Raw genomic sequence first — 25802 nt, 5'->3', positions numbered from 1 at the left:
TTTCAGTTTGCATTGCTTGCTAATTCCCATTATAAATGTTCATCAGACTTACTTTCTTTCTTTATTTGGTGTTTAACGTCGTTTTCAACCACGATGGTTATATCGCGACGGGGAAAGGGGGGAGATGGGATAGAGCCACTTGTTAATTGTTTCTTGTTCACAAAAGCACTAATCAAAAAATTGCTCCAGGGGCTTGCAACGTAGTACAATATATGACCTTACTGGGAGAATGCAAGTTTCCAGTACAAAGGACTTAACATTTCTTACATACATCAGACTTACTGATTTTAAACTGAACACAAAAAAAACCCACCTATTTCTCATAACTAAGAATTAACAGGCGTATTTGCTACATGTTCTGAAGTTCTTCAAACTTCATACCTGCAGTCAACTTAATATTTAACACCAACATACGCACGTACACACGCATGTTCACATACATGCACACTCACACACACTATCTTTCTCCCTCTTCTGAACTTGTAAGCAAGCCATGCTTTCCTGTTTCAGTAAAGCTACTGTCTTTCAATTTGCAGTCTTATAGACTCATGCAGTAACAAACAAATATCTTCCAATTTGCAGTCTGCAGTAAAATGACTCATGCAAAATGGCTGTAACATTACTAATACATGTATTGTCCAATTTGCAGTCTGCAGTCACATAAAGGGTGATCCAATGTGGCCATTCTCATTTTGCTCCCAACTTTGTGTTTGACATAGATTATAGGATCTTTTCCGTGCGCACCTGGGAGATCGAAAAAATCTCCACACTTAACCCACCAGGCGGCCGCGGCCGGGATTCGAACCCTCGACCTTCCGATTAAGAGGCCGACGTCTTACCACACCGCCACAGCGCCCGTCTTGAGAATAATCAATTTGAATGAAAAATCTGTCCATGAAATGCCCATTTAAATCCAAAATAGTCAATGCTCATTTTTTCAACCAGATCGGTAGCTGATACACATTAAACGCCTTTACAAAACAAGCATTGGCAACTTAGGACTCATGACTCAGGATTTTGATAGATTTCACCAAACTGATATATCCATAAATTTCAGGATCTCCTCGTTATTTCACTAGAAAACCATGCGAAAATGTGATTAAACAAAAATAAGGGAAAATGTGTAAGTTTTGGGGGATCAACCAGTATGTGACTGGACATGAAGTAGCCAAGGCTGCTTATCTAAAGGTTAACATCTTCCCATGCAGTCTTGAGTCGAGCGTCTGAACAGTCTTGGTATCTGCCTTCGAGATGAGAACGACAGTTGGCCAGATGGCCAGAATAGCGCGCTGCATTTTCCTGCATAGAACTAAGGCGCGTCTGCTGCGACGGTGCCTGAGCTAAACATTGGCGGGCATTGCTCACAGCCCGGCACACGGCACTGTAAACATTCCCCGTCCCTTCACCTCTCTCGCCACCATCTGCCCTACCCTTGTCGCATGCCTTTATGTGCAGTTTTGCAGTCATGTGACTCAACTTCAGGTAAATAACATAATAAGTTCTTTTACAGGATTTAAAAACAAACTTACACAATCGCTTAAATAAAAAGACACTAAAAGAAATTTGAGTCAATTAGTACACTGATGTGTAACAATGTCCATTTAGTAGTACAGTGGTGCCTGAATAGCAAGCCCCTCTGATGAGAGGACAACTTCCAATAAAGGACACCTGTTGTCCTTTTTTCTATTAACTTTACTAAAATATCACCTGTGATGACAGGCCACCTGCAATGTAGGGACACGTTTGGCTGTCCCCAAGGTGTCCTTTCAGCACAGGTACCACTGTGCAACAGAAACGGATTTCTCTAAAATACTATGTACTTTGTATTTTTGACTTTTTTTAAAATTTGTTTTCTTTTTTTGTTTTGTTTGTATTATGTTTACATCAGTTCGCATTGTAGCACTGTAGGTATTATTATTGGACACTTTTTTTCAAGAAAAAAAAGAAAAGATTTTATATCTGTGAATTACGTCTGAAAATGTCAATGAGCAAAAGTAGCAGACACTATATGAATGGGACGGTGAAAAAGATTACTGATCGGTCTACACAGCAAGAGGTAACTGGTTACAAACCTAATCCCAAAGAATACAGCTACTGTACCTGCCACTGCATCTCTCTTCCTTCAAAAAGAGATCTTCGACAGAAAAACTCTAAACACGTACTGCTTCACTAAAAGACGCTAAAGCAGTTAAGGTAAAAAAAAGACAATAAAAGACAGTTCATGCCTGAACGGCAATGTTACAAACAGTTTTGCTCATTCTGTGAGCAAAATGACCTCCAGTGAGCAAACTCGCAAACAGTGTGCATGCTAAGTACAATCACCGATAAGACTCAGCCACAAGTACGCCAATACAGTACACACACAGGTACACAGGCACTAAGATTCCCTGTAATAAGTGCATGTACACTGATGCTTATTGGACAGTAGCATAAGTAGTCAGAAAAAATTATCACAAGTACACAAGCACCAAGATGCCCTGTCTCAAGTACGCAGGCACCAGAGTGACCTGTAACAAGAGTACAGGTAGCAGGGTTGTTGCTACCATGACAACAGAACAAGAGAAACCACACATTTCACAAGTACATCTGCACCAGAACGGCATGAGAGAGAGAGAGAGAGAGAGAGAGAGAGAGAGAGAGAGAGAGAGAGAGAGAGACAGACAGACAGACAGAGAGAGAGAGAAAGACAGAGTGCTAAGCCAGAGTTATTAATAACAAAGTACTTGACTTCATAACAACAGTATTACCAAAAAATATTAAAAAAATAAAAAGTTGTTTTTAGTCAGTAAACGCACACTGTAGGTAACTCAGAAGCAATGAAGAGTTTGGTTTAATAAATAAGCTACGGTCCTTTTGTGTGGAAAGAGTTCTGGTACCCGCACAATCAAAACAATTTAAAATCAAAGTAGAGGCATACTGCCGCATCACAACAATTCCAATATCACATTTCACACCTGGAGTAGAAGAAACAAGTTTTCAGTCGACATAGATCAGTTCACGTACACTGCGATATCAAAACAAAAATTTAAAATTGAATAGTCAAGTCTAATGCGCCCTTCTTATCAACAGTAGTGAGAAGAAAGACAAGAAGCATACGCAACCAGGCGTACATCTATACATTCTTAACAAACATACACACAAACACACTAATCACTCATGCAGAACCCCCACACACTATAAATGGAGACTCAGCCAAAATAAGAAAATGAGAGTTAAAGACTGAAAGAGAGAGATATACAGATAATGACTAAATAACAATAAGGGCACTATGTACATGAAGATCAAACACTTAAAAATGATTTAAAAAAAAGATAACAGGGGATAAAACAAGAACAACAATCGCGAGTATTAAGTGTTCTCATTCTGAACACATGCCAGTCATATCATGACCAAAAGTGTTCTGTGAGTGTGAACACATTCACAGCGGAGATGTCACGCTATCACCAAGGTGTTCCAGTATGAACACAATCATCATGTGGATGCTAGGCTAGCTATCACCAAGAGTTTTGGTCTCAACACGTACAGTCTCCACGTAGGAACTGTGCTTAAGGAATATCACCAGGTGTTTTGAATCTGAACACATAGTCCACGTGCATCTATTCTGGGAATATCTCCAAGTGTTCTGAATCTGAACAATTTATCCGGTTGGAATATCACCAAGTGTTCTGAATGTGAACATAGTATCCACATACTATGGTTGGAATATCACCAAGTGTTCTGAATCTGAACACATAGTTCACATGCATACTGTGCTGGGAAAATCTCAAAGTGTTCTGAATTTGAACACATTGTTACTGCATTGCACACCGTGAGGCTATGACTACTATATTCCAGTGTTCTGAACTTCAGAACACATGCGTCACTGTGGGCTGAAACTACTGCTATATCACCAAGCGTTCTGGAGCTGAACACACCATGACCACTACGAGTTCAGCCTGTAGACGGATGCTATCACAAAGTGTTCTAAATGGAACACAGAAGAACCACACTGACACGATTGGTACGGTGTAGGCTGTCACCGATAGTTCTAATAACGTGATCACCAGAAGTATGTCTCAGGAATGAAGATGAGTGGGATAAAATGGACGATTTTCGGAAATAACTCTGTCGGGTTTGTATGGGTTGTGAAAGAGTGAGTGCCCTTGCTTTTCCTCTGACACATACCTTCACACATGCTCCTGTCCACATGTTTCCGACACACCCCTAGTCTTAGTGATTGGCCCCTCTAATGTTTGTCTGAGTACAAAGCAAGGGCATTCACTCTTTCATCACAACCCAAACAAACCCGACAAGTTATTTTGGAATTCGTCCATTAGCTAGCTGTGCCTCAAGCAGAAAGGTGCCACCTAAAAGTTTCCAAAACAGAACATGTCTGTTGACAGAGTGCAAGAACCACTTTCACCATGCACATTTTTTTTTCAACTTGAGAATGAAGAATCCCACACTTTCTTGAAACTTGTCCTTTTTTTTTTTGTAATACTTTATTCTTATTCCGTGTTTGAACAGTAGCAGCAGTACATATCACGGCTGTCTTCTCAGATATGATACTCCCTTCACGACACTTTACAAAAAAGCTAAATGAACACTGTGCTAACAACAACAAAATCAACTTCTCAGAGACAGGTACAACATCAAACTACCACATACTCCAAGAAAATGTGATCAATTACTTGCCAAAACAAAGTACAATGTAACTAACAGGGTTAAACAGTACACCCTGAAAGCTATGCATGTTGTATTTTTATAAACTGATTAATAACAAAGAAAAGGGAACTGCTGTATTATTCTACAGCTGAATATCACCGTATACACTGCTCAAAGCAAATAAAATATCACTTGGTCTAACGAGATCCAAACTGAAAATGTTTGTCTAAAACTCTTGTGCGTAAATGTTATTTGCCTGAAATTAAGTATAAGGTTACTTTTTTCAGACTCATTCTTGAGTTCTGTCCCAGCCAGAAGATCAAGATATGCTCTCCTCTTCTACTCTCTATTCTACACCTGTTGCAAACCTTACAAAATACTACAAAAATTCTCAAAATTAAAATAAAATAAAAGTGAGAAAAAAAGGAAAGGAGGGCGAAATGAGTTGGTGTTCTGCTAGCCTGATAAGGTTCCAGACTAAGGCTCAATGCAACAGATTTCTGACACAACTGTCTAGCAGTCAAGGATAGGTATGCATGCCGACCATTACCATCTTTCTTTCCCTTGAGGTAAACGCACACTAACAGATGCATTCTGAACACAAACCTATCACATTGTGGCCCTCATCAAAAAATTACACAACGCAGGCAAATCACAGGATGAAATATCAACAAACTTATAAATAATCACAATGTCCCGGTCTTCTTTCTGTTTCTTTTTTTCTTCTTCTTTTTTTCACAACCTGAGCTTCAAAATCGCTCTCTGTATTCTTCATTGTGTTTGTTACAATACAAGTTTCAAGACTTGCCATTTTCTTCCCATGAACTGAGGGCCACCCACAGGTGTTAGCAGATTCAGACCATGTGATGAACTCGGTGAATCCTCTCTTCACGAAAAGCATAGTCAAGCCACAATTCCAGCCAAGTGGGTATTCAAAGGCAGATTGTGTTTGTGTTTCCTGGTTTTGTGCTGATCTCCATGCAGACTTCATCCTCCGTCAGAAGAACTCAGAGTGGCCCGGAGCCGTTTCAGATGAGCTTGTATTCAAGGATTTAATATAGATCTATGTAGTTTTAACCTGCTTGGCCCTTTACCGCAAACTGATTATTACTTGGACTTTTACTCTTACTTGAAATCGGAAGGCAGATACTGACAATGATTACCTTTTACATTCTTCTCCTGCATCTTACCCGCACGGGATGCAGGCAAGAAAAGGTGTGTAATTGTGAGATACCCAGTCCTGAACAACGCATGAACTGCACCCATTTAAAGTGGACTTAAATCTGGCTCAGGCCCGCAGTCTTGGAAAAACCTGTCTTCTCAAATTTTTGCAGATGAATGCGAGAACGCAGCAATTACTGTCCAACACTCTGTTATCTTTTGAAATCTTCTGTTTCTCTTTTCCCATGAGGTGCTTTGACAAGTCTCTGCACGGGCCAAAAACATCTGATCTCAGCGTAAATGCAAAATAGATCCCTTTCCTTCGGAATACAAATTCTCAAGAATCAAGTCAAATGCTGCATACAGCACACCGTACAGTTTCTTCCTCCGTTCTGGTCCATTCTGGTCCCACTCCGTTCTGGTCCATTCTGGTCCCACTCCGTTCTGGTCCATTCTGGTCCCATTCTAATCCATGGCATGTACACACGTTATCAGACACGTTCTTTCAGCACAATCACAGGCAGGGTCAGCAACTCTTCAACAGGCAGGTACAGCTGGGGGAGGGGGTGCCAGGTAGCTAAGGGGAAAGGGGAGGGGGAGGGGGACGGGGGGGGGGGTATAGAGAGTGAAACAAGGTGGGAGAGACTTCAGGTACACTGACCTTAACGAATGTGTGCGTATGTTTATTTGTCATTATGATTGTATACAATTGTCGTACCGTACATGCAATAACTGATCCCTTCAGCATGGAACAAATACCAGCAGAATTCTATGAGGACTTTGGTAACAGTAAGAAGTTGAAGTATGAGGAGAGGAGGAACACATCTAGTCGTGAGAAGGATAATAAGACTTGATTAAACAAAAAACAAGGACAGGATCCACTACATTTGTATCTGTGAACGATTCGAATTTCTACGAAAGCTGCATACTTGCCTTGTTCGTACAGTGAACATTAAGACAATCACCCAAGCAGAGAAGACTCTATAGAAAAAGAGAGAGAAACAGTAATGGGGGGAAGGGGGGTATAGGGGACGAGGGTGAGGGAGGTCGGGAGAGGTGGTCAACAGGTGCAGCAGATTCCACCAGTAAAGGCGCCACGTAGAATTTAAAGATAAAAGGATAAGGAACCTCTGTCAAATGGTATGGTTTCTAAATGCCATACAGCGGACCCCCCCCCCCCCTTTTAAGATTTCCCCAGAGAAAATCAGGTCTTAAAAATGTGGTGGGGGGGGGGGGGGTTGTTTAACCTCTGTAGTCTAGTCTAGCTCAGGCTGAGATGAAAAAGATGCTTGGTGAAACTACATGAACTATACAGGGAAAGGCTACAGACGTCTGTTTAAATCGGTGCCTCAAGGATAACATGGCATGAGTCTAGCTGAGTAACAAGAGAAAAGGACGAGGTACAGCGAAGAAAACCCTGGAACCTTACAAACAGGGAGCTGGAAAGAAGGGGGTTCTGGGTGGGAAACGTCAGGCAGATTTTACCACAACAATTTCTAGATAACTTTGCGTTTCAACTCCGCGACTAAAAAAGCAAGAAATTTATGGGTGGAAAATGTCAGCTAGATCTGACCACAACAATCTCTAGATAACTTTGCGTACAGTTCAATTCTCTTACTAAAAATTAAGAAATCTATGAAAGTTGCAACGGGTGTACAAGTTTAACAAATGGGAAAGCCAGAGAGAGAGAATTAGAGAGAGTGAGAGATTAGTAGCGAAGCATCTACCACAGCACCTTAAGGTTCAGACACACTTTTAGCTTTTGAGGGTGGAAAAAAAATTGCACATCGTGGAAATAATATTCGGGGTGTGGAGGGAGAGTGGGGGGGGGGCGGGAGAGGGAATGGGGGGGGGGAGGGGGCGGGAGCGGGAATGGGAGGGGGCGTGTCACTATGATCGTAGAACGGCGTCAATGCTAGGGTTGGAGTCGTGGAGGCCGGCCTGCGACAGGCCTGTAGTGGAGGAGTGGTGTGCGAAGAGAGACGACGTGGGAAACAGTTTGTACCAGCCAATGACGATGTTGCTGAGGTCAAGGTCATCCAGCAGAATCTGCGCCACGCCCATGAAGACTTTCTTGTCCATGCGCCCGTAGTCACCCCAAACTGTCACCTGTGGGGAAAAAAACCTATTGTTTGATTTTAAAACCTAATGAACAATGATGGTCACACATGGACAACAAAGAATGACAAAAACATTTCTCTTATCCCTGGAGGCATCCAACGAATGCAAAATTGACTTCGAATCGAGGCGTGTTCTTGCCTATAACACATGCATCAAACGCATTGCTCTTCTACTTAATTTGTAAAGAAACCCCTTTGACAACAGATAGAGAAAGACTGATTTTTTTTTAAGCCACACATCATTTTCAAACATATGCATTAACTGACTGTGAAATTGCCAATCAATCTGATATGAAAAAGCTTAATCATCCAAGCTCCAATGGTGTTGGGTATGGCGTCAAATGGAAGAGATCTTTTTTTTTAATCTAACGGTTATCAACTTAAAATTTGTCTGAGCAAAGAGCTGTAATTCTCTGAAGTTACACATTTGGTTAGGTCACTATCCCATTAACGCAAATCAGACAGGAATTGAGCAAAGAGCTGTCATTCTCTGAAGTTACACATTTGGTTAGGTCACTATCCCATTAACGCAAATCAGACAGGAATTGAGCAAAGCACTGACCTGTAAGATGCGGCCGCGGTATGGTTCACTGAAGACCAACTGTTGCTGGTACAGGGGGTCCAGGGTACGTCGGGCTGTGGTGGTCTTCTGCTTCTCCACGCAGTGCTTGCCCTCCAGTAAATACACCTTGACGTACGGCGCTGAAACCACACATCACACTTAGAAAACCATGCCCACAAACCTGTCACGCCATCTTGATGTGGAGAAGTCAATATACCCATTCAGCTGAGTTACTCTAATTGTCTATTCATTACTCTTGAACCTTGTCTTAAAATTTTTTGGGGTTAATACTTCACCCGCTTTGAAATCTTGATTTATCAGATTTTCCGTTCCTGAAAAGCCCCCTGAAGGTGAAAAATAATCTGGACGGCGATTATACTGAATTTAGCCCCCTTGTGAGGTTCATCGTCCTACGTTCCACGGGGTTAATTCAGGAACATGCCATCTGGACTTCAAAAATGGGCTATATCATGTGTTCTTGATTGACAGAAAAAAACTATTTACACGGATGCATGTATACATTCCATTCCTGAAAATGAATATGGCATGACACAATACATTGTCTCCTCAACACCTCTCTTCCCACCATCCGCCCAACCCTCCCACCACCATCCCCAACTCTTCCCCACCCCAAAGTGTTTGTGATTGACATAAAAAGCATATTTACACGGATCAATGCACAAGACCCATTTCTGAAGAAGTATATGATGTGACAAAATGTTGCCTCTTTATCGCCAACCAACACCCCCACCCCCAACTTCTCTCTTTTCCAGCGCACACTATGACTTCAGCACCTACCAGGTAAGACACGGGCGCCAGGCTTAGAGGTCAAGCCTCGGGCTCTGATGACCTCGACCTCCAGGTGACCTTTGCGGTCGTAGAGGCCGAGCTGGATCTCGCCGAGACAAGGGGCGCCTAGGACCTGCCTCCCCACCAGCTGTGACGGTCCCAAACCTTCCACAAACTCTCCAAACTGACCGTCTGACCCCAGGCGCATGCCAGATGGGATCCACATTCTGAGGAGAAATAAGACATAAGATGTAAGATTATTATTTTGTTGTCCCCACAATACTAACAATGCAAGTAAAATTGTGGATGACTTATTTTATAGACACAAACACTGTCACAATGTTCTAATTTATATATTTGCGCATTTATGTTCATTTACTTTAGCATTAAATCTAGAACAAGACGTCACTAATACTGACAATACTATAATCAGAGCAATCATAAGCAGAAACACAGACAGACAGACTGACTGACTGAAGGACACACACACACACACACACACACACACACACACACACACATGCGTACAATACTTGCACACCAGAAGACTCACTTCTAATACTGCCAATACTTTAATTACAGAAATCATAACCAGAGAGACAGGACAACAGACAGACAGTCACTGACTGAAAGACACATCTGTACAATACTTACACACTAGAAGAGTCGCTACTAATACTGCCAATGCTACCATCGGTGGAATCTTTAGACGCCTGTTTGGACATGCCGCCCCGTAGGTCTACCGGGCCAATCTCCTCGCTACGTTGAAATGAGCTGCGCTTCTTGCCTCCTGGCATCAAACACAAGCACTTTCAATTTAACAAACTGTTGGAGTAAACTAACTAAATAAATAAACAAATGAACAAATGAATGAATAAAAAAAAAAATTAATAAAAAATAAAAATAAAAAAATAAAGAAAGAAAGACATAAATGATTTTTTTATTGAAACACTGAGGCAAGCTACATGTGACATTGCAGGCTTGCCTGAGTGTTTCTATGACAACGAGAGAAAGCAACTCTTCCACAACCAATGAATATTTGACAGAGTTATTGCATTGCCGAACATTAGTTACGTATGGTTCAGTATATGTTTAAGTAAAACTTGAAACTTGACAACCCCGCCTTACCTCGACCAGCGAGTTGCGTGGCGCTACTGCTGCGGCGATTCAGTCCCACAAGGGAGGCCACTTTGTGACCTAGGCTAGGGCGGCGCTTTCGGCCTTCCGTCACGCTTGACGACACCGCGGAGTCAGACACGCTGCCGTCCGTCTTTTCAAAACCCTGACTGTCGCTGGATGAGCTACGTGTCACCTGCTTACGAGGGATGGTGGTTCTGCTCTCCATCTTGGAAGCAAACTCACTGAAATAGAGAAGCACAATGTGTGTGAAAATATTTACTTTATTTGGTGTTCAACGTCGTTTTCAACCACGAAGGTTATATCGCGACGGGGAAAGGGGGGAAGATGGGATAGAGCCACTTGTCAATTGTTTCTTGTTCACAAAAGCACTAATCAAAAATTTGCTCCAGGGGCTTGCAACGTAGTACAATATATTACCTTACTGGGAGAATGCAAGTTTCCAGTACAAAGGACTTAACATTTCTTACATACTGCTTGACTAAAATCTTTACAAAAATTGACTATATTCTATACAAGAAACACTTAACAAGGGTAAAAGGAGAAACAGAATCCGTTTGTCGCCTCTTACGACATGCTGGGGAGCATCGGGTAAATTCTTTCTCGTCCCAACCAACATGGGACTCCCCCTAACCTGCGGGGGGGGGGGGGGGGGGGGGGTGTGTGTGTGTGTGTGTGTGTGTGTGTGTGTGTGTGTGTGTGTGTGTGTGTGTGTGTGTGTGTGAAAATGGTGATCATGGTGTAAAAACTAACAGATGCTACATCTCAACACCCTTTTTAAGACCTAAACAAAAAAAAATCTCAGAAGATTATGCAGGGGTAAATGAACAGAAAAATCTGAAAAAGCAAGGTCTCCTTCTTCTTCTTCTTCTTCTGCGTTCGTGGGCTGAAACTCCCACGTACACTACGTGTATTTTTTGCACGAGTGGAATTTTACGTGTATGACCGTTTTTACCCCGCCATTTAGGCAGCCATACGCCGCTTTCGAGGGAAGCATGCTGGGTATTTTCGTGTTTCTATAACCCACCGAACTCTGACATGGATTACAGGATCTTTTTCGTGCACACTTGGTCTTGTGCTTGCGTGTACACACTGGGGGTGTTCGGACACCGAGGAGAGTCTGCACACAAAGTTGACTCTGAGAAATAAATCTCTCGCCAAACGTGGGGACGAACTCACGCTGACAGCGGCCAACTGGATACAAATCCAGCGCGCTACCGACTGAGCTACACCCCCGCCCGAAAGCAAGGTCTCAAAATTAGGGGTGAGGAGGGGCAGGGGGAGAGTCTTCTTCTTCTTCTTCTTCTGCGTTCGTGGGCTGAAACTCCCACGTACACTTGTGTTTTTGCACGAGTGGATTTTTACGTGTCTGACCGTTTTTACCCCGCCATTTAGGCAGCCATACGCCGCTTTCGGAGGAAGCATGCTGGGTGTTTTTGTGTTTCTATAACCCACCGAACTCTCACATGGATTACAGGATCTTTTCCGTGCGCATTTTGATCTTGTGCTTGCGTGTACACACGAAGGAGGATAAGCCTCTAGCAGGTCTGCACATAAGTTGACCTGGGAGATCGGAAAAATCTCCAATCTTAACCCACCAGGCGGCAGCGACCGGGATTCGAACTTACGACCTCCCGATTAGGAGGCCAACGTCTTACCAACACACCCGTCGGGGGAGAGTCTTATTACGGGCATATTAAAAGTTTATTTTTACTGCATAGATCGCCAGAATCACTGTCAAATAAGAGGGAAAGAAACAGTAAATAAATAAGAAAAGAATAACGTTAGTCAAAAATGATTCATTTGACAGAAGTACTGTTTTTAAATATAAAAGAACTAAAACTCCCTATCATTGACCAGCAGTTCATCCTCATCATCAGAGATTAAAATAAACGGTTCACCAATGAGAATTACCGCATCAAACTTATGATACTTGATTTTAAAACACTATCAACCATGCACACACACAAACACACGTGTACATGCTTGTACGTATGAACGCACCTGCGTGTGCACACACACACACACACACACACACACACACACACACACACACACACACACACACACACACACACACACAGGCACACACACACACACACACACTCACACACACACATACACACACACACTCACACACACACACACACAGGCACACATACACACACACACATACACACACACACACACATAAACACAAACACACACACATAAACACACAGAAATTCACAAGCAAGCAAAAGCTGAAAGAAAAGAATTCAAGTCCACTCACCTCAGCTTGCGACGCGGCCTCTCTGATTGTGTGGAGCGAACGCTAATTGTGCTGACCTTGGACACTTCGGACATGTCGCTTGTCTCAGAGTTGTCACTCGCAACGTCATCTGACATGTCAGGGCTGAATTCTGCAAATTTATAATTGATGTAACTTTAATATACATTGGGACTGAAGGCAACCTTGAAGGCAACCTTGATATCCAAAAAGGATAGACAGCTTAACGTTCCAAAACCAAGTACACATGTATCAAACGACTGTCACTGGCCAGCCATATGGCCTAAAACTACTCATTGCTAAGACTCTCCTGATTGCTGAGGTGATTCAAAAGCAAGAACAGTCAAATTCTATGCAATGTTTAATCATAGAAGAAAACAACAGCAACTTACGGCATGTAAACACAAAATCATCCAAACACAAAATAATCATAATCCCCCAAATCCAAAGGAAACGGACCATTCACAGTTCATTCTTTACTTTACTTTTTGTTAAATCTGAAACTTGCTTTAATTTACTCGTAATCAAAATTCTTTCTATAAACATACCAACTTTCTAACACAGACAAACACACAATAATCAATAGTTCGTGAAAAAAGAAAAGGTTGGAGGAAGCTGACGCATGCAAGGAGTTGGGAAATCAAGTTTATAGCAACAGACAAAACACAGACCTTTATTCCGACGACCTCGATGACCTCGCTCAAAGTCGCGACCCCTATCGTAACCCCGATCTCTGGAGCGCTCCAATCGGTCACGATCCCTAGACATGGAGCGGTCATGCCTGTCGCCGTAGTCGCTGGATCGACTGGATCGACTGGAGCGAGAACTGTGATGGTCGTACTCCAGTCGATGGTGTGGCATGATCCCTTCTTGCTGCTGCTTCATCTTCAGCTTCATCAGGCGTGCACGCTCCTCCAAGTCTTGGGTTACTGTAGACACCACAAAATTTCATTTCATTGATTTACTCTATTATTCCAATGCAGGGAAATTCGGGTCGCTTCCTCCCAGTGGAAAGCTAGCAGCAACAAGAGTCGCGCTACCCAGGTGTCTGCGTGTTTAGGTGTAATCAGGCACCTGCACTTACGGCAGAATGACCGAGATCTTTTACATGCCACTGTGGTGACACGGAGGTGGTGCGTGGATACCATCTCTGCGTCTGCACATAAAGTTGACCCGTGTCCGTCCCTGCCAGGATTCGAACCTGTGACCTTAGGATCACAAGTCCATGCAGTGCTCTACCAACTGAGCTACCCGCTCCCAAAATGAAATGTGGAATACACAATACAGTCAAATCTTCCCTTGGCAACCACCTCTCAATAACAACAGCCTGCCGATCATGACCATCCTAAATAATGCCTCAAGAGATTTTGTTCTACATGTATAAAATTCACAATAACAACAACCATACTGCAGGCCTGGGAAGAGTAAAAGTGGTTTGGGCGTACTGACGGGAAAATGTTGCTTTTAAGCATTTTTAAGGGCACACAGAGGCTCTTTTCTTACACAATTAGAAAAGGACTTCGTCGTATTTACGACAAAAGGCGTATCATTCCCAGGCCTGATACTTTATTGTTCATTAAAATTGTCTTTGACACATCTAACCTGCCTGTCAACAATCATAAAATTGTCAATTATAACCACTTTTGATCGGTGCCTTGAGTCACTGAGGGTCCACAGAATTGACAGAGGCAATGAACAGACAATCTAAAGGAGCAAGGGAGAGAGTGGCAGGGAGGATCAGAGAAAGAGAGGGGGGGAGGGGGGGAGAGAGGGAGGGGACGATTAGAGATGGAGAGAGAGGGAGGGGGGGAGGGGAGAGGGGAGAGAGAGAGAGGATGGGGAGAGGGAGGATAGAGAGAGAGAGAAAGTGTGCAAATGCCTGTTCACGGAGAGAATTATAGCTAAATTATAATTGATTGAAAATATTGTACATTTTCGAAGATTGTCCATGTTAAACGAAAGAATGATATTATTGCTATTTATAACCCAATCTGTGTGTGTCTAAACTGTTCAGCATCGCTCACAGTATCATACTCATAGCGAGTCATATTGTAACTGAGGTTCAAAGAAGAGAAGAAAAGAAAAAAAAAAAATAAAAAAAAAATAAAGGAGCAATGTCTTGAAAGAGGTAAAGTCGTTAATAGGCAGGTCATAAAAGCGGTGGGGGGGGGGGGGGGGGGGGGTGGGGGTGTGAGTGGGGAGGGGTTACACTGTACACCCCTGCATACCAAACTCTGGGGACCTACCAATGACCTCCACAAGACGGTAATTCACTTTGCGACCAAATCCAGACGGAGGAAATAGTACGGCCTTCAACTATGAACGGTGAAGAAGAAGAACTTACCCCGGTCTCTGCTAGCTTTCTGCGCCTCCAGTGGAATTGCTGGTAGCTGGCGTTTCTTTGGTGAAGGGGTGCTGCCAGGTGTGCCTCCAGTGGACCGTGACGTCGGGGGCAAAGCTCGGTGCAAACCAGTGTCGCGCCTGCATGCACAAGGGTACACAGAGTAAGCAATTGAAGTGTGACTATTCAAAATCACCATGACCTAAACAAATTCGATTTAAATTTTTCAGATTTCTGGCTCTCTCAGAATTAAGTTAAAATTACCATTGTACCCAGAATGTTGGTTCATGCAGTCTCTATCACATACCTGTGTTCCGGAGGAGACAAGGAACGTGTCGCCATGTCCGGTATGCGGGGGTGTGCAGGGGACCTTGACCTTGACCTAACGCTGCCCCCTTGACTTTCGCGGCTATCGCGACTGTCCCGGTTGGGTGAGCGTGATCTTTGCATGGCTTGTGGTGGAACTTTCAGCTTGTCTTCCGTAGATAGATGACGTCGCCGTGAGTTCATTTCGTCACGTCCAACCACTGCAACACAAGAAGGAGAAAAGAATCTGTTGAGTACTCATGAGGACAGGAGAGTTCATTGCTTGTTAATTACCCCTGCAGTTGTATAACTTCTGCATAAGCCATTAACAATTGGACCTGCCTGGTAAATCTTTTTAGCTTGTTTATTTGATCGATTGAGAAATGTTGATTGCCAGTTTATTTTGTGTGATGCATGCGCAGAGAAGAGAAATTATCTGTTCCTCTATCCTCATTGATAATGGATATAAACACACACACACAACGTTTGTATAGACATGGGATACTGGTACAAATTTCTTATTACTGAAACAGCTACTGACAAAAGCTGGAGTTTTAATACACTGTGATGAATTTTTAGTGTTTGGTTTTGACCACTGGGGCTATGAAAGTTAACACTCACTAAAAAATCGTAAATTTATGTGAACATCTCAAGTCTGTGTTGACAATTCAATACTCACAGTAAGAGGAAAAACCAGCTCAGAACAATCCAAGCACATATGATCCATTAACGATTTTAATGCAATCCAAAAAACAAAAAAAAACATTTTTCCTTGATTCGAGTTCCTTTTTTCTGGCAAAAATAAATAACTCAAGTATATATATATGATCTGTTTTACAGCTGAGATGCCCACCCACAAGTACTGTCATACACACTCCCTTGACACACTTTCATAACACAGTTGAACACTGAGGAAACAAAACTGTGTTCATTAAATCATAATTGATTATGTGAGGAATTGGAAATAGAAAAATGTTAGTATAAGTATACCAAGATCAAAAATGGCGCCACAGTGAAAAAAAGAATATTAAAATGGGTTAATTACATATAATTGATATACAAACAGTAACGGTTAGTAATTCACACACAGAAACACAAATGCTTTGGATAAGAGGCAATAATGGGTATCACAAAATTCACTTCAGCGGAATGAGCTTGAATCTCTAAATCCAAACTCTGAGTCAGCACGAACGGAGATCGAATCTACATGAAAAAAGCAATTACACATGACTGCACAATTCATCCAGGTAAGGAATAAGCACAGCTTCATAACAATAGAATGATGAGAATCATGGATGACTGACATTAACATGTGACCTGCACAAGTGGGAATATTCCATTTTTAACGACATGACGTTTTGTACCAGACTAAAAGCAAAGCATGTTGAACAACACATACAAAACTTTTCATTTTCTTAGCTTGGATTAGTTTCAAGCTTTTTTTGTGCTCATGTACCTAATGCACCTATAATTGTGAATGAAACAAGAAAGAATTTACAGATGGGAGCTTTAAATATAACTTCCCACTAAAAAGCGATATATTGCTAGAGTTAATGTAGCAAAAATTTGTCTGCTAGTCTAACTAGGGCCCATCCAACCACACACATCCCCTTTAATACCTTCAGGGGTGGATCGGTTATTGTTTGTAAGAGCGAGGGGGGTGGTGCAGTTAGAATTTAAAAGTGTAAATCTGAAGTGCACGAAGTGCGTTCAAGACTCACAGCTAGTACGGGGGAATACCCTTCCCCTTGACAAAAAATGTGTCCGAAGATGCAAAATGGCGCTATCTGGTGTTATCTGAGCTTAGAAATTGCCACGGAATCACATTTTTTATCTATCTCTATTTTTCTTTTTTCTTTTTTTAGCTGGAGGGGGGTGCAGATGCATCCACCCCTTGTCCACCCCTGACCTTCGTGTAAAAACGTTTACAGAAACCCTAGTAGTCACAAGGACACAGGGATGTCAGCAAATTAAACTATTCAGTATTCTAAAAACATTTGAGTATGTAGACAGATTAGACCCTGCATAGACCCTGCATAGTTTTCAAAAGCAAAAATTGTACAAAAGGACAATTATAAATATATATAAATTTTTGCATGCCGACACTTTTCAGGATGCAACCTGAAAGTGGGTTGTACAACTCATATAATTATATATATCCCAGATTTTTGGCATGCTGTCTTTCTTTCTTTATTTGGTGTTTAACGTCGTTTTCAACCACGAAGGTTATATCGCGACGGGGAAAGGGGGGAGATGGGATAGAGCCACTTGTCAATTTCACAAAAGCACTAATCAAAAATTTGCTTCAGGGGCTTGCAACGTAGTACATTACCTTACTGGGAGAATGCAAGTTTCCAGTACAAAGGACATTTCTTACATACTGCTTGACTAAAATCTTTACAAAAATTGACTATATTCTAAACAAGAAACGAGGGTAAAAAGAGAAACAGAATCCGTTAGTCGCCTCTTACAACATGCTGGGCAGCATCGGGTAAATTCTTCCCCCTAACCTGCGGGGGGTGGCATGCTGTCACACCTGGTTGTATCAAATTACATTTTAGTAAATGTGAAGGTCATTATATCAATAAACAACGGGGAGAGGATGGAGGGAAGCGCAAAGCACGAATGTTCAAACAGGATGCAAATAAGCAGCACTAAACTACAAGAGGTTAAAACACGAGGAACAGCTGGCCCTTTCAATCAACGCATCAAGTTTGCCACAAAGGGAAAGGCACAAAATAAAGTTCTGCAAGCTACTAATTAATCCAGTCTCAGACACTGACTGCTTTAAAGGAAGACCTTACTTCTTCTTCTGCGTTCGTGGGCTGAAACTCCCACGTACACTCGTGTTTTTTGCACGAGTGGAATTTTACGTGTATGACCGTTTTTTACCCCGCCATTTAGGCAGCCATACGCCGTTTTTGGAGGAAGCATGCTGGGTATTTTCGTGTTTCTATAACCCACCGAACTCTGACATGGACTACAGGATCTTTTTCGTGCGCACTTGGTCTTGTGCTTGCGTGTACACACGGGGGGGTGTTCGGACACCGAGGAGAGTCTGCACACAAAGTTGACTCTGAGAAATAAATCTCTCGCCGAACGTGGGGACGGACTCACGCTGACAGTGGCCAACTGGATACAAATCCAGCGCGCTACCGACTGAGCTACATCCCCGCCCCGGAAGACCTTACTTAATTTGCATGAGTCACATTCAATGGTCACAAAGTCCTCTAATTGCGAAACATCAGGGACAAAAAAACTGCTGACGCTCTGTGTGAAATGACATCTAAATACCACCAGGAGAAAAATATATTTTACACAGCTATAAGAATCACACATCTAGTCAAATAGACAAACTTTATCTCAAATAACTCTGTCAAGGTTTTTATGTGCTGTAAAAGAGTTGTATTCCCATGAAGGTGAGGTGAAATGGTAATCACACAGATAGAATCACAGTGAACAATGAGCTCCGATGTAAATATTTTTGAAAGAGAATTTAATGTCCTCATATTTAAAGTGCAGTGTCTGCTCCATATGAAATCCATGTTCTTTTGAGAATTATATGCACATTGCAGTTCAAAAATCACTGCCGCTATGACTGTTTGACTGCTGGTTTAAAAGGAGACACATGCGTTGATCAGTGGTCATGTGAATAAACCACACTGCACACAGCGGAAGTGATCGTGAGCTACGATATGCATATTTCTAAAAGAAAAGATGTCATATACTGCACTGCAAAAGATGCATATCTGAGACCATTTTTTTCACAGAATTTGAGGCGTCGAGGCTCATAATCACTTGATTTAGCATAGTTTAGTATCACTCACAATATTTGCCTCATATTTAAGGGGCGTATCTCTTCCACAGCTAATAAAAACATTGAAAGAGTTATTTCCGAACATAGTCTATTGCAAGCAGACTGAATTTGCATTTGAAGGTGTATTAATGAAGGTGCTTCCAATCACAAACTAACCCTTCTGAAGAGTATTGGCTGCATATTGTGCTAGTCACAGGAGCTAACTCCTATCATCCACACAGGCTATGCACTCACTAATATGCCAGAGTTTAAAGAGGAAATATCGGCCAACATGAATTGAAATACTGCTGAAAATAAACAGGAAAGAAACTGCAATGCTAATTACACGAAATAAAACGTACAAACTGTTAAACGTACAGCAAAAATACAGACAATTGACTGAACCGCCAATGCTGGATAAACTATAGGCAAGGGCACTAAATACTAGTCTTTGAAGAATTGTACAGGCTAACATAAGACTATAAAGCTCAATGAAGCTGTCTTGCCAAAAACATATAACGTTAACTATTATTATTTTTTCAGATGAGAAATAATGCTACTATTTTTGTACCATATACAATATAATAATCTATTATGCTTCATCTTTACTTGTCTTAGTAATTGATTTCTTTTTGGATTTGTAAGGCAGACCTTACAAGGCAAATGTATGTATTTAAACTGATAAGGAAGACTTTATTCCTGTTCTTGAATAAAGCTTTAATTGGCAGAATGTTTTTGAACGAATAATATCAGTTTGAGCAGAAAAAAGACTACATGGGAAACACTGACTATATACTCAAGAAATGTGCACTGAAAATTCACAGAACCTGATGTGGAACAAACCAGCTTGGGGAAAAAATATATTCACTGGGGAAGCTGAAAAAGTTGCTAGCACTTATTAACAGCCAAATATACAAACAGTAAAGGAAAAACTGACACAGAGCTAATTCTTATAATTACTGAAAAGGACAAAACTTTCAAGTCACTACCACAGGTGTGTCGTCTTTCTAAGAAGTCAACAGCCTAATATAACTAAAAACGATGCAAGTTCAATTTAAAAAGAAAGCAAAGTTACACATGGATCAGAGACAGTGCTTCTTAAATGTTCCTGAAGTATGTGTGATTATATTTTTTATCTTACTGTAATGCCTGTGTTATTAGTAAATTCCTCTGAGACTATAGTAAACAGAACTCTTTAAAAACCATGAGGGCACAGGTCGCTAAAATGTTAAACAACCATGTATCTCAGGCTCGAATCTAAACACATACCTTATCATTCCAAAATTAATCTTGAATGTTTAATTAATAATTTGAATTTTGATGTCTTCTTCTTCTTCTCCTTCTGAGTTCCTTCGCTAAATTTTACGTACTCTGAGGGAATTAATTTATTTTTGATACACAAACTATTTTTCCAGGTACTTCAGTTTAGCTTAAAACGTACCAGTATATCACTGATCACTAAGGAGTTTGCACATACAGGAAAAGCATTTCTTTCTGCTGTAATACATACAACATCAACCTCTTTCTCATTGGCAATTCTAGACACTAAAAATACACTTAATTCTTGGAGCGCACCAGCACCTAAAATCTTGAGCACAAAGTACATCAGCACCTGACAAGTACACCAGCACCTGACAAGTACATCAGCACCTGACAAGTACATCCAGCACCTGACAAGAGCACATCAGAAGAGTGCGGGGTAGAAGAGTGCGACGACCATGCAGTGCAGACAGTTGCCACGGCTACGACAACTAACAGAGCACACACAGCTGCCATGACTACAGCACTAAAGCGCAACCGACATCTAGAGAGGGCACTACCTGTGCCACTGCGTCGCCGTGGCGACCCGTCTCGGTCCCGACGAGATCTGCGTCGCTCTGCGTCAGACATGTCTTCACTGCCTAGCGGTGTGCTACACGGACTGCCTTCACCTAACGCACACACAGAGAACACACCCGTTGATACACAAAGAGAGCGCATTCTTCCCAATGATTTGGACGTCCAGGGTAACGTGCCCTTTGGAACACAATCGGTACGCACGCTGGGGGAATGTGCACGACACGTCAAATACATCCAATCACATGGTTTGTATACATGCGTGTTTTGCATCTGGATGTGCAAATCCTGGTGCAGGTTGTAGTTAGTGGAACCCCTCTGTTGAGACCCCTTAATCTAAGCCCCCCCCCCTCCCCCTCTTCATAAACTCCAAACATTTACTTCCACTTTAAGTAAGATTTCTCTGTTAAGACCTCACTTTCTCAGACTTTTTTAGCAATATGGAATCAAAGAACGGCGCCTGCCTTGTACAATGTCAATTTAACATTGATCAGTAATTAGAGTCTTACTCTCACTGCAGAAATCTATTTTCATATTATTGTTTATCCCTTCTATTACTATCTTAGAATATGATCTGAATTCGCAGACATGTAGAGTTAATACAGGTTTTTACACAGTGTTATTACAATCAGCCTAAAGAATACAAACGAAGCAATGCAAAAGAAGAGCCTCGGCAAAGCAAAGGAAAGAACCATGAAGAGTTTGTATTAACAAGAAGAGCAAACGCTCGATCGAGTCACTTTCGCAGTTCTGAATATTATATGAGGCATCAGATGGACAGGAAGAAATTGCTATTCACAACACAATGAGTCACGTTCACATAAAATTTGAGCCCGGTCACTTTTATAGTTTCCGAGAAAAGCCCAACGTTAAGTTGTGTGTTGCCGAACAGAAAAGGCTAGTTATCTCCCTTGTTTTTCTGATAACGTTCGTAAAAGGCTACAGATGTAAATACTTTGATGTAAAGAATAATCCTACAAAGTTTCAATCACATCCGATGAACTTTGTCAAAGATATAAAATGTCTAATTTTTCCTTTGACGCTGACCTGTGACCTTGAAAAAGGTCAAAGGTCAACGAAACCATCGTTAAAGTGTAGAGGTCATTGGAGGTCACGACTAAACAAAATATGAGCCCGATCGCTTTGATAGTTTCCTGTCAAAGATATAAAATGTCTAATTTTTCCTTTGATGCTGACCTGTGACCTTGAAAAAGGTCAAAGGTCAACGAAACCATCGTTAAAGTGTAGAGGTCATTGGAGGTCACGACTAAACAAAATATGAGCCCGATCGCTTTGATAGTTTCCGAGAAAAGTCCAACGTTAAGGTGGTGTCTACGGCCGGCCGGACGGCCGGCCGGCCGGACAGACTAACACTGACCGATTACATAGAGTCACTTTTTCTCAAGTGACTCAATAATAAAGATAACTGAAATTTGCTTTGAGGGCTCTTAAAATTTCACTTTTGGGAATGGTACTAAATGAAAGAAGGATAAAGCAAGTTTGGAAAAAAGAAGCGACTCAAATGGTAGTCTCAGAATAAAGCAAAAGTTATTGTCAGTTTGATTGAATTGCGTGTGCAATAAATAAAACATATGGGAAAATTAGCATGAACTGTACAGTTATCAGCATATACAAATCAGTATCAAGTTTGTGGAAAAAAAACCACGAAAGCTTGAGTTCTATACCATAGGCATCTTGAAGAGTCACTCAAAATACAGGTAAGTTATTGTCACACTCTCATCCCCCCCACCCCATCCAAAATTCCCCACCCCGTACAGGCATGGCAGCAGTTAACATTTCTAAGCGACACATCAGAACTTCTGAAAACGAGACAGACACTTGTAATGACAATGCCAAACGACAGGAACACGTGATGACACATGATGACAATATGAGACTCAACCACCAACAGTTTACCTTTCGCACATAACAGTTAGAACACCTGTCATGACCAGGGAAGAAGAAAACACGCTTGCACGGTAGAGTCATTGAAGCTTTGACACAGTGCCAGATGGCATGACAAGACACAACACTGGCACCCAGCAAAGTGTCGCGACAATCGCATTCTGCAGTGAGCTGTACACTGAGGAACCGTCATTAAGCTCTGCCATTGCAATTAAGCAAAAACACTGTCTGACCTTAGAAATCAACAGCATAGAGCCACACCTGCGCAATAATATTCTGCTGACAGCGCCATTATTTGCCAACAGATAGAATGACCAAAACACATGTAGTGCTAATGACACTGACACAGAGGTGACACTGACCTGACACAACGCCAATGCCGTCATCAAAATCCAGCTCGGAGATGTCGCTGTCACTAAGGCCTCGTGCTGACACAGGTGGAGACAGGTGAGCCTTTCTGACATCGTACGGATCCTGGCTCACCTTCTGTGGACAGGTAAGAATGCAGGTGTGATGAATAAAGTAGAGTGTCTTCTTCTTCTTTGTTCATGGGCTTAGACTCCCACGTTCACTCATATTTTTAACACGAGTGGATTTTTACATGTATGACCATTTTTACCCCGCCATTCAGGCAGCATACGCCGATTTCGGGGGAGGCATGCTGGATATTTTTGTGTTTCTATAACCCACCGAACTCTGACATGGATTACAGGATCTTTTCCGTGCGCACTTGGTCTTGGTCTTGCGTGTACACACGAATGGTGTCATAAGTCACTAGCATTTCTGCACATAAGTTGACCTGGGAGATCGAAAAAATCTCCACTCTTAACCCACCAGGCGGCAGCGACCGCGATGCGAACTCACGACCTCCCGATTAGAGTAAAGTAGAGCGACCCCCCCCCCCCCATTTTTTTCAGACCCCCTGATTTATGACTCCTGCCCTCCCCTCCCCTCTTTAAGATTGTGTTTTATCAGATTTTCTGTTCACAACATCAGCAAATATAACCCCTCCATTTTAAGACTGACCCTCCCTTTTAAAACCTGATGAGCTCAAAGCTTTTTAGGTCTAAAAAGTAAGATACAACTTTAGCACCGAAGCAAAACTACTGCATATAAAAGCAAAGTTGTACAGAAACAGGCATTATCAAACAAATTCACAAATGTATATACACTCTTGCACCCATGGTGAGCACACACACGCAAACACACACACACACACACACACGCACACACACACACACGCACACACTAACCGTGCGTGGTGAAGAAGCGGGAAGAGGATCACTGGCGTCGTCATGGTGACCTAACTGATACCAGTACGGTTCATCATTCAGGTTGGCTGTCGTCAGATCAATCAGCACCTGCACAAAACAGTCAATTCAAAACAGTCATCAAACACTGTGCCACGGGGAAATTTACTGTTCCAATAAAGCAACAATACCGCAATTTGTATAGTACGGGGGTGTTGCAGGTAGCTCTGTTTCCTCCTTGGGGATGAAGCTACCAGGGGAAGGGATTGTGTTGGAGGTGCGGGTAGAGGGGTAACCCTCCCGGTGCTCCCCCTTGGACCTCCCTAGTCTAGGACCCTGGGTCTTCGCGAGGTGGCCATTGTGGCGTAATCCCTCCGGACTAGCATAACGTTTCTCTATCCCAAGACCGACCGTGCGTGGTCTATGACCACATCCTCTACGAGGTGACCCTATCAACTAGGCAGCGCAAGCCCCTAGGCGAAACACGGCGGATCTAGAGGAGAGAACCTCGATAAAAAATTTGAGCTGCCATGAAGACGGAGCATGTTGGCTGAGGACAGCGGGCAGACCTCCTGTGCCGACACCCATCTACAGGAGAAAACCAGGCATGCACGCATCAAACCCAACATGGCCATACAAACGGAAAAAAGAAGAGAAGTATAGTACGAAAGGCTACCAATTATAGGATGCAGTGACTGATTGTTCCCAAGGGGCTCAACTCATCAACAGGCCACTACACCCTGACAGAGTTATTGCCAAATACTGTCTAATCTTAACTGCATCATGGCTCACATTAGCTTGAAAATGTCAAAATCGTCTACTGATAACAATATCTAAACAAGCAGAGATACAGCGTAACTGCCTTTCAAAACAGTGCTTTTCAAATTTCTTGTTCAAACCCTCTGTAAGTTTACCTCCTTCTTCTTATTTGCTAATCCAATTTTCTTAAATTTTTGGAAGACTTAGGAGACGTGGGGGGTAGTGGGTCCACTGTCATCACATATCTCCTTACCTCTCCCAGAAACTCTGAGGCGCCGATTCTGTCGTAATCCCAGGCGGTGATTTCCAGAAGGCGTTCCCTGAGGTCTGACTCTTTCACCGGGCAGTAGATGAACGTCTGGTTCCACATTGGCTCTGTGGTGTTGGGGATTGTCTTGGTGCGACGCTTGCTTTTCTCGCTGCAATCAGTGCATTGACTGATTAATCATAAGATATGATTTGCATATAGTCCTGTGAGGTTACCCTCATAGAAATTCAGGCTGCTGTAATTACACCCCCGGTATAGGGGTGTGTATAGGTTTCACTCGATGTGTTTGTGTGTTTGTGGCGGTATTTGTGTGTTTGTGTTCGCAAGTAGATCTCAAGAATGAACGGACCGATCGTCACCAAACTTGGTGAACAGGTTCTATACATTCCTGAGATGGTCCTTACAAAAATTGGGACCAGTCAAACACACGGTTAGGGAGTTATTGGTGGATTAAAATTATACAACGACTTATAGACGGACACCCCCGTTGGTCAAAGGGAAATAACCTTCTCAGTTGGTGGCAGTGAGAATGGTTATTTCCCTTTGACCAAGGGGGTGTTTTTCCTATCAGAGGAATTTCTTGTTTTCACTGGGAAAAGCAAGCTGCCATACAGTACGGCGCTACTCATCTTTTTTCCTTTATCCTGCATGCGTGTATT

At 42.3% G+C, this 25802-nt stretch overlaps 1 protein-coding gene and 1 long non-coding RNA gene across 3 annotated transcripts in view; both read right to left on the bottom strand.

The window, feature by feature from the left end:
- The window catches only part of LOC138980354 (uncharacterized), a 10720-nt gene extending 3100 nt beyond the window's left edge, over positions 1–7620 (bottom strand). Inside the window, exon 1 of the long non-coding RNA XR_011460299.1 lies at positions 1–7620. This exon is cut by the window's left edge and continues 1675 nt beyond it. This is a non-coding gene — a long non-coding RNA (uncharacterized lncRNA).
- A 53-nt stretch (positions 7621–7673) lies between these two features.
- Positions 7674–25802, bottom strand: part of LOC138980350 (regulating synaptic membrane exocytosis protein 2-like) — a 47119-nt gene continuing 28990 nt past the window's right edge. For both annotated transcript variants that reach the window (XM_070353219.1, XM_070353220.1), the window contains 12 exons: positions 25129–25294; positions 24120–24227; positions 23229–23352; positions 15331–15550; positions 15027–15163; positions 13354–13611; positions 12686–12815; positions 10405–10637; positions 9931–10066; positions 9286–9503; positions 8488–8627; positions 7674–7914 (listed from right to left, as the gene is read on the bottom strand). In XM_070353219.1, the coding sequence (XP_070209320.1) occupies positions 7696–7914; positions 8488–8627; positions 9286–9503; positions 9931–10066; positions 10405–10637; positions 12686–12815; positions 13354–13611; positions 15027–15163; positions 15331–15550; positions 23229–23352; positions 24120–24227; positions 25129–25294 (2089 nt within the window). In that variant the 3' untranslated portion in view covers positions 7674–7695. The remainder of the gene's footprint in view (positions 7915–8487; positions 8628–9285; positions 9504–9930; positions 10067–10404; positions 10638–12685; positions 12816–13353; positions 13612–15026; positions 15164–15330; positions 15551–23228; positions 23353–24119; positions 24228–25128; positions 25295–25802) is intronic.

This window comes from Littorina saxatilis, linkage group LG11 (assembly GCF_037325665.1).
Source record: "Littorina saxatilis isolate snail1 linkage group LG11, US_GU_Lsax_2.0, whole genome shotgun sequence".
Classification (NCBI taxonomy): Eukaryota; Metazoa; Mollusca; class Gastropoda; order Littorinimorpha; family Littorinidae; genus Littorina; species Littorina saxatilis.
The sequence above is the reverse complement of the archived record's forward strand: the minus strand, read 5'-3'. Positions and strand labels throughout refer to the sequence as shown.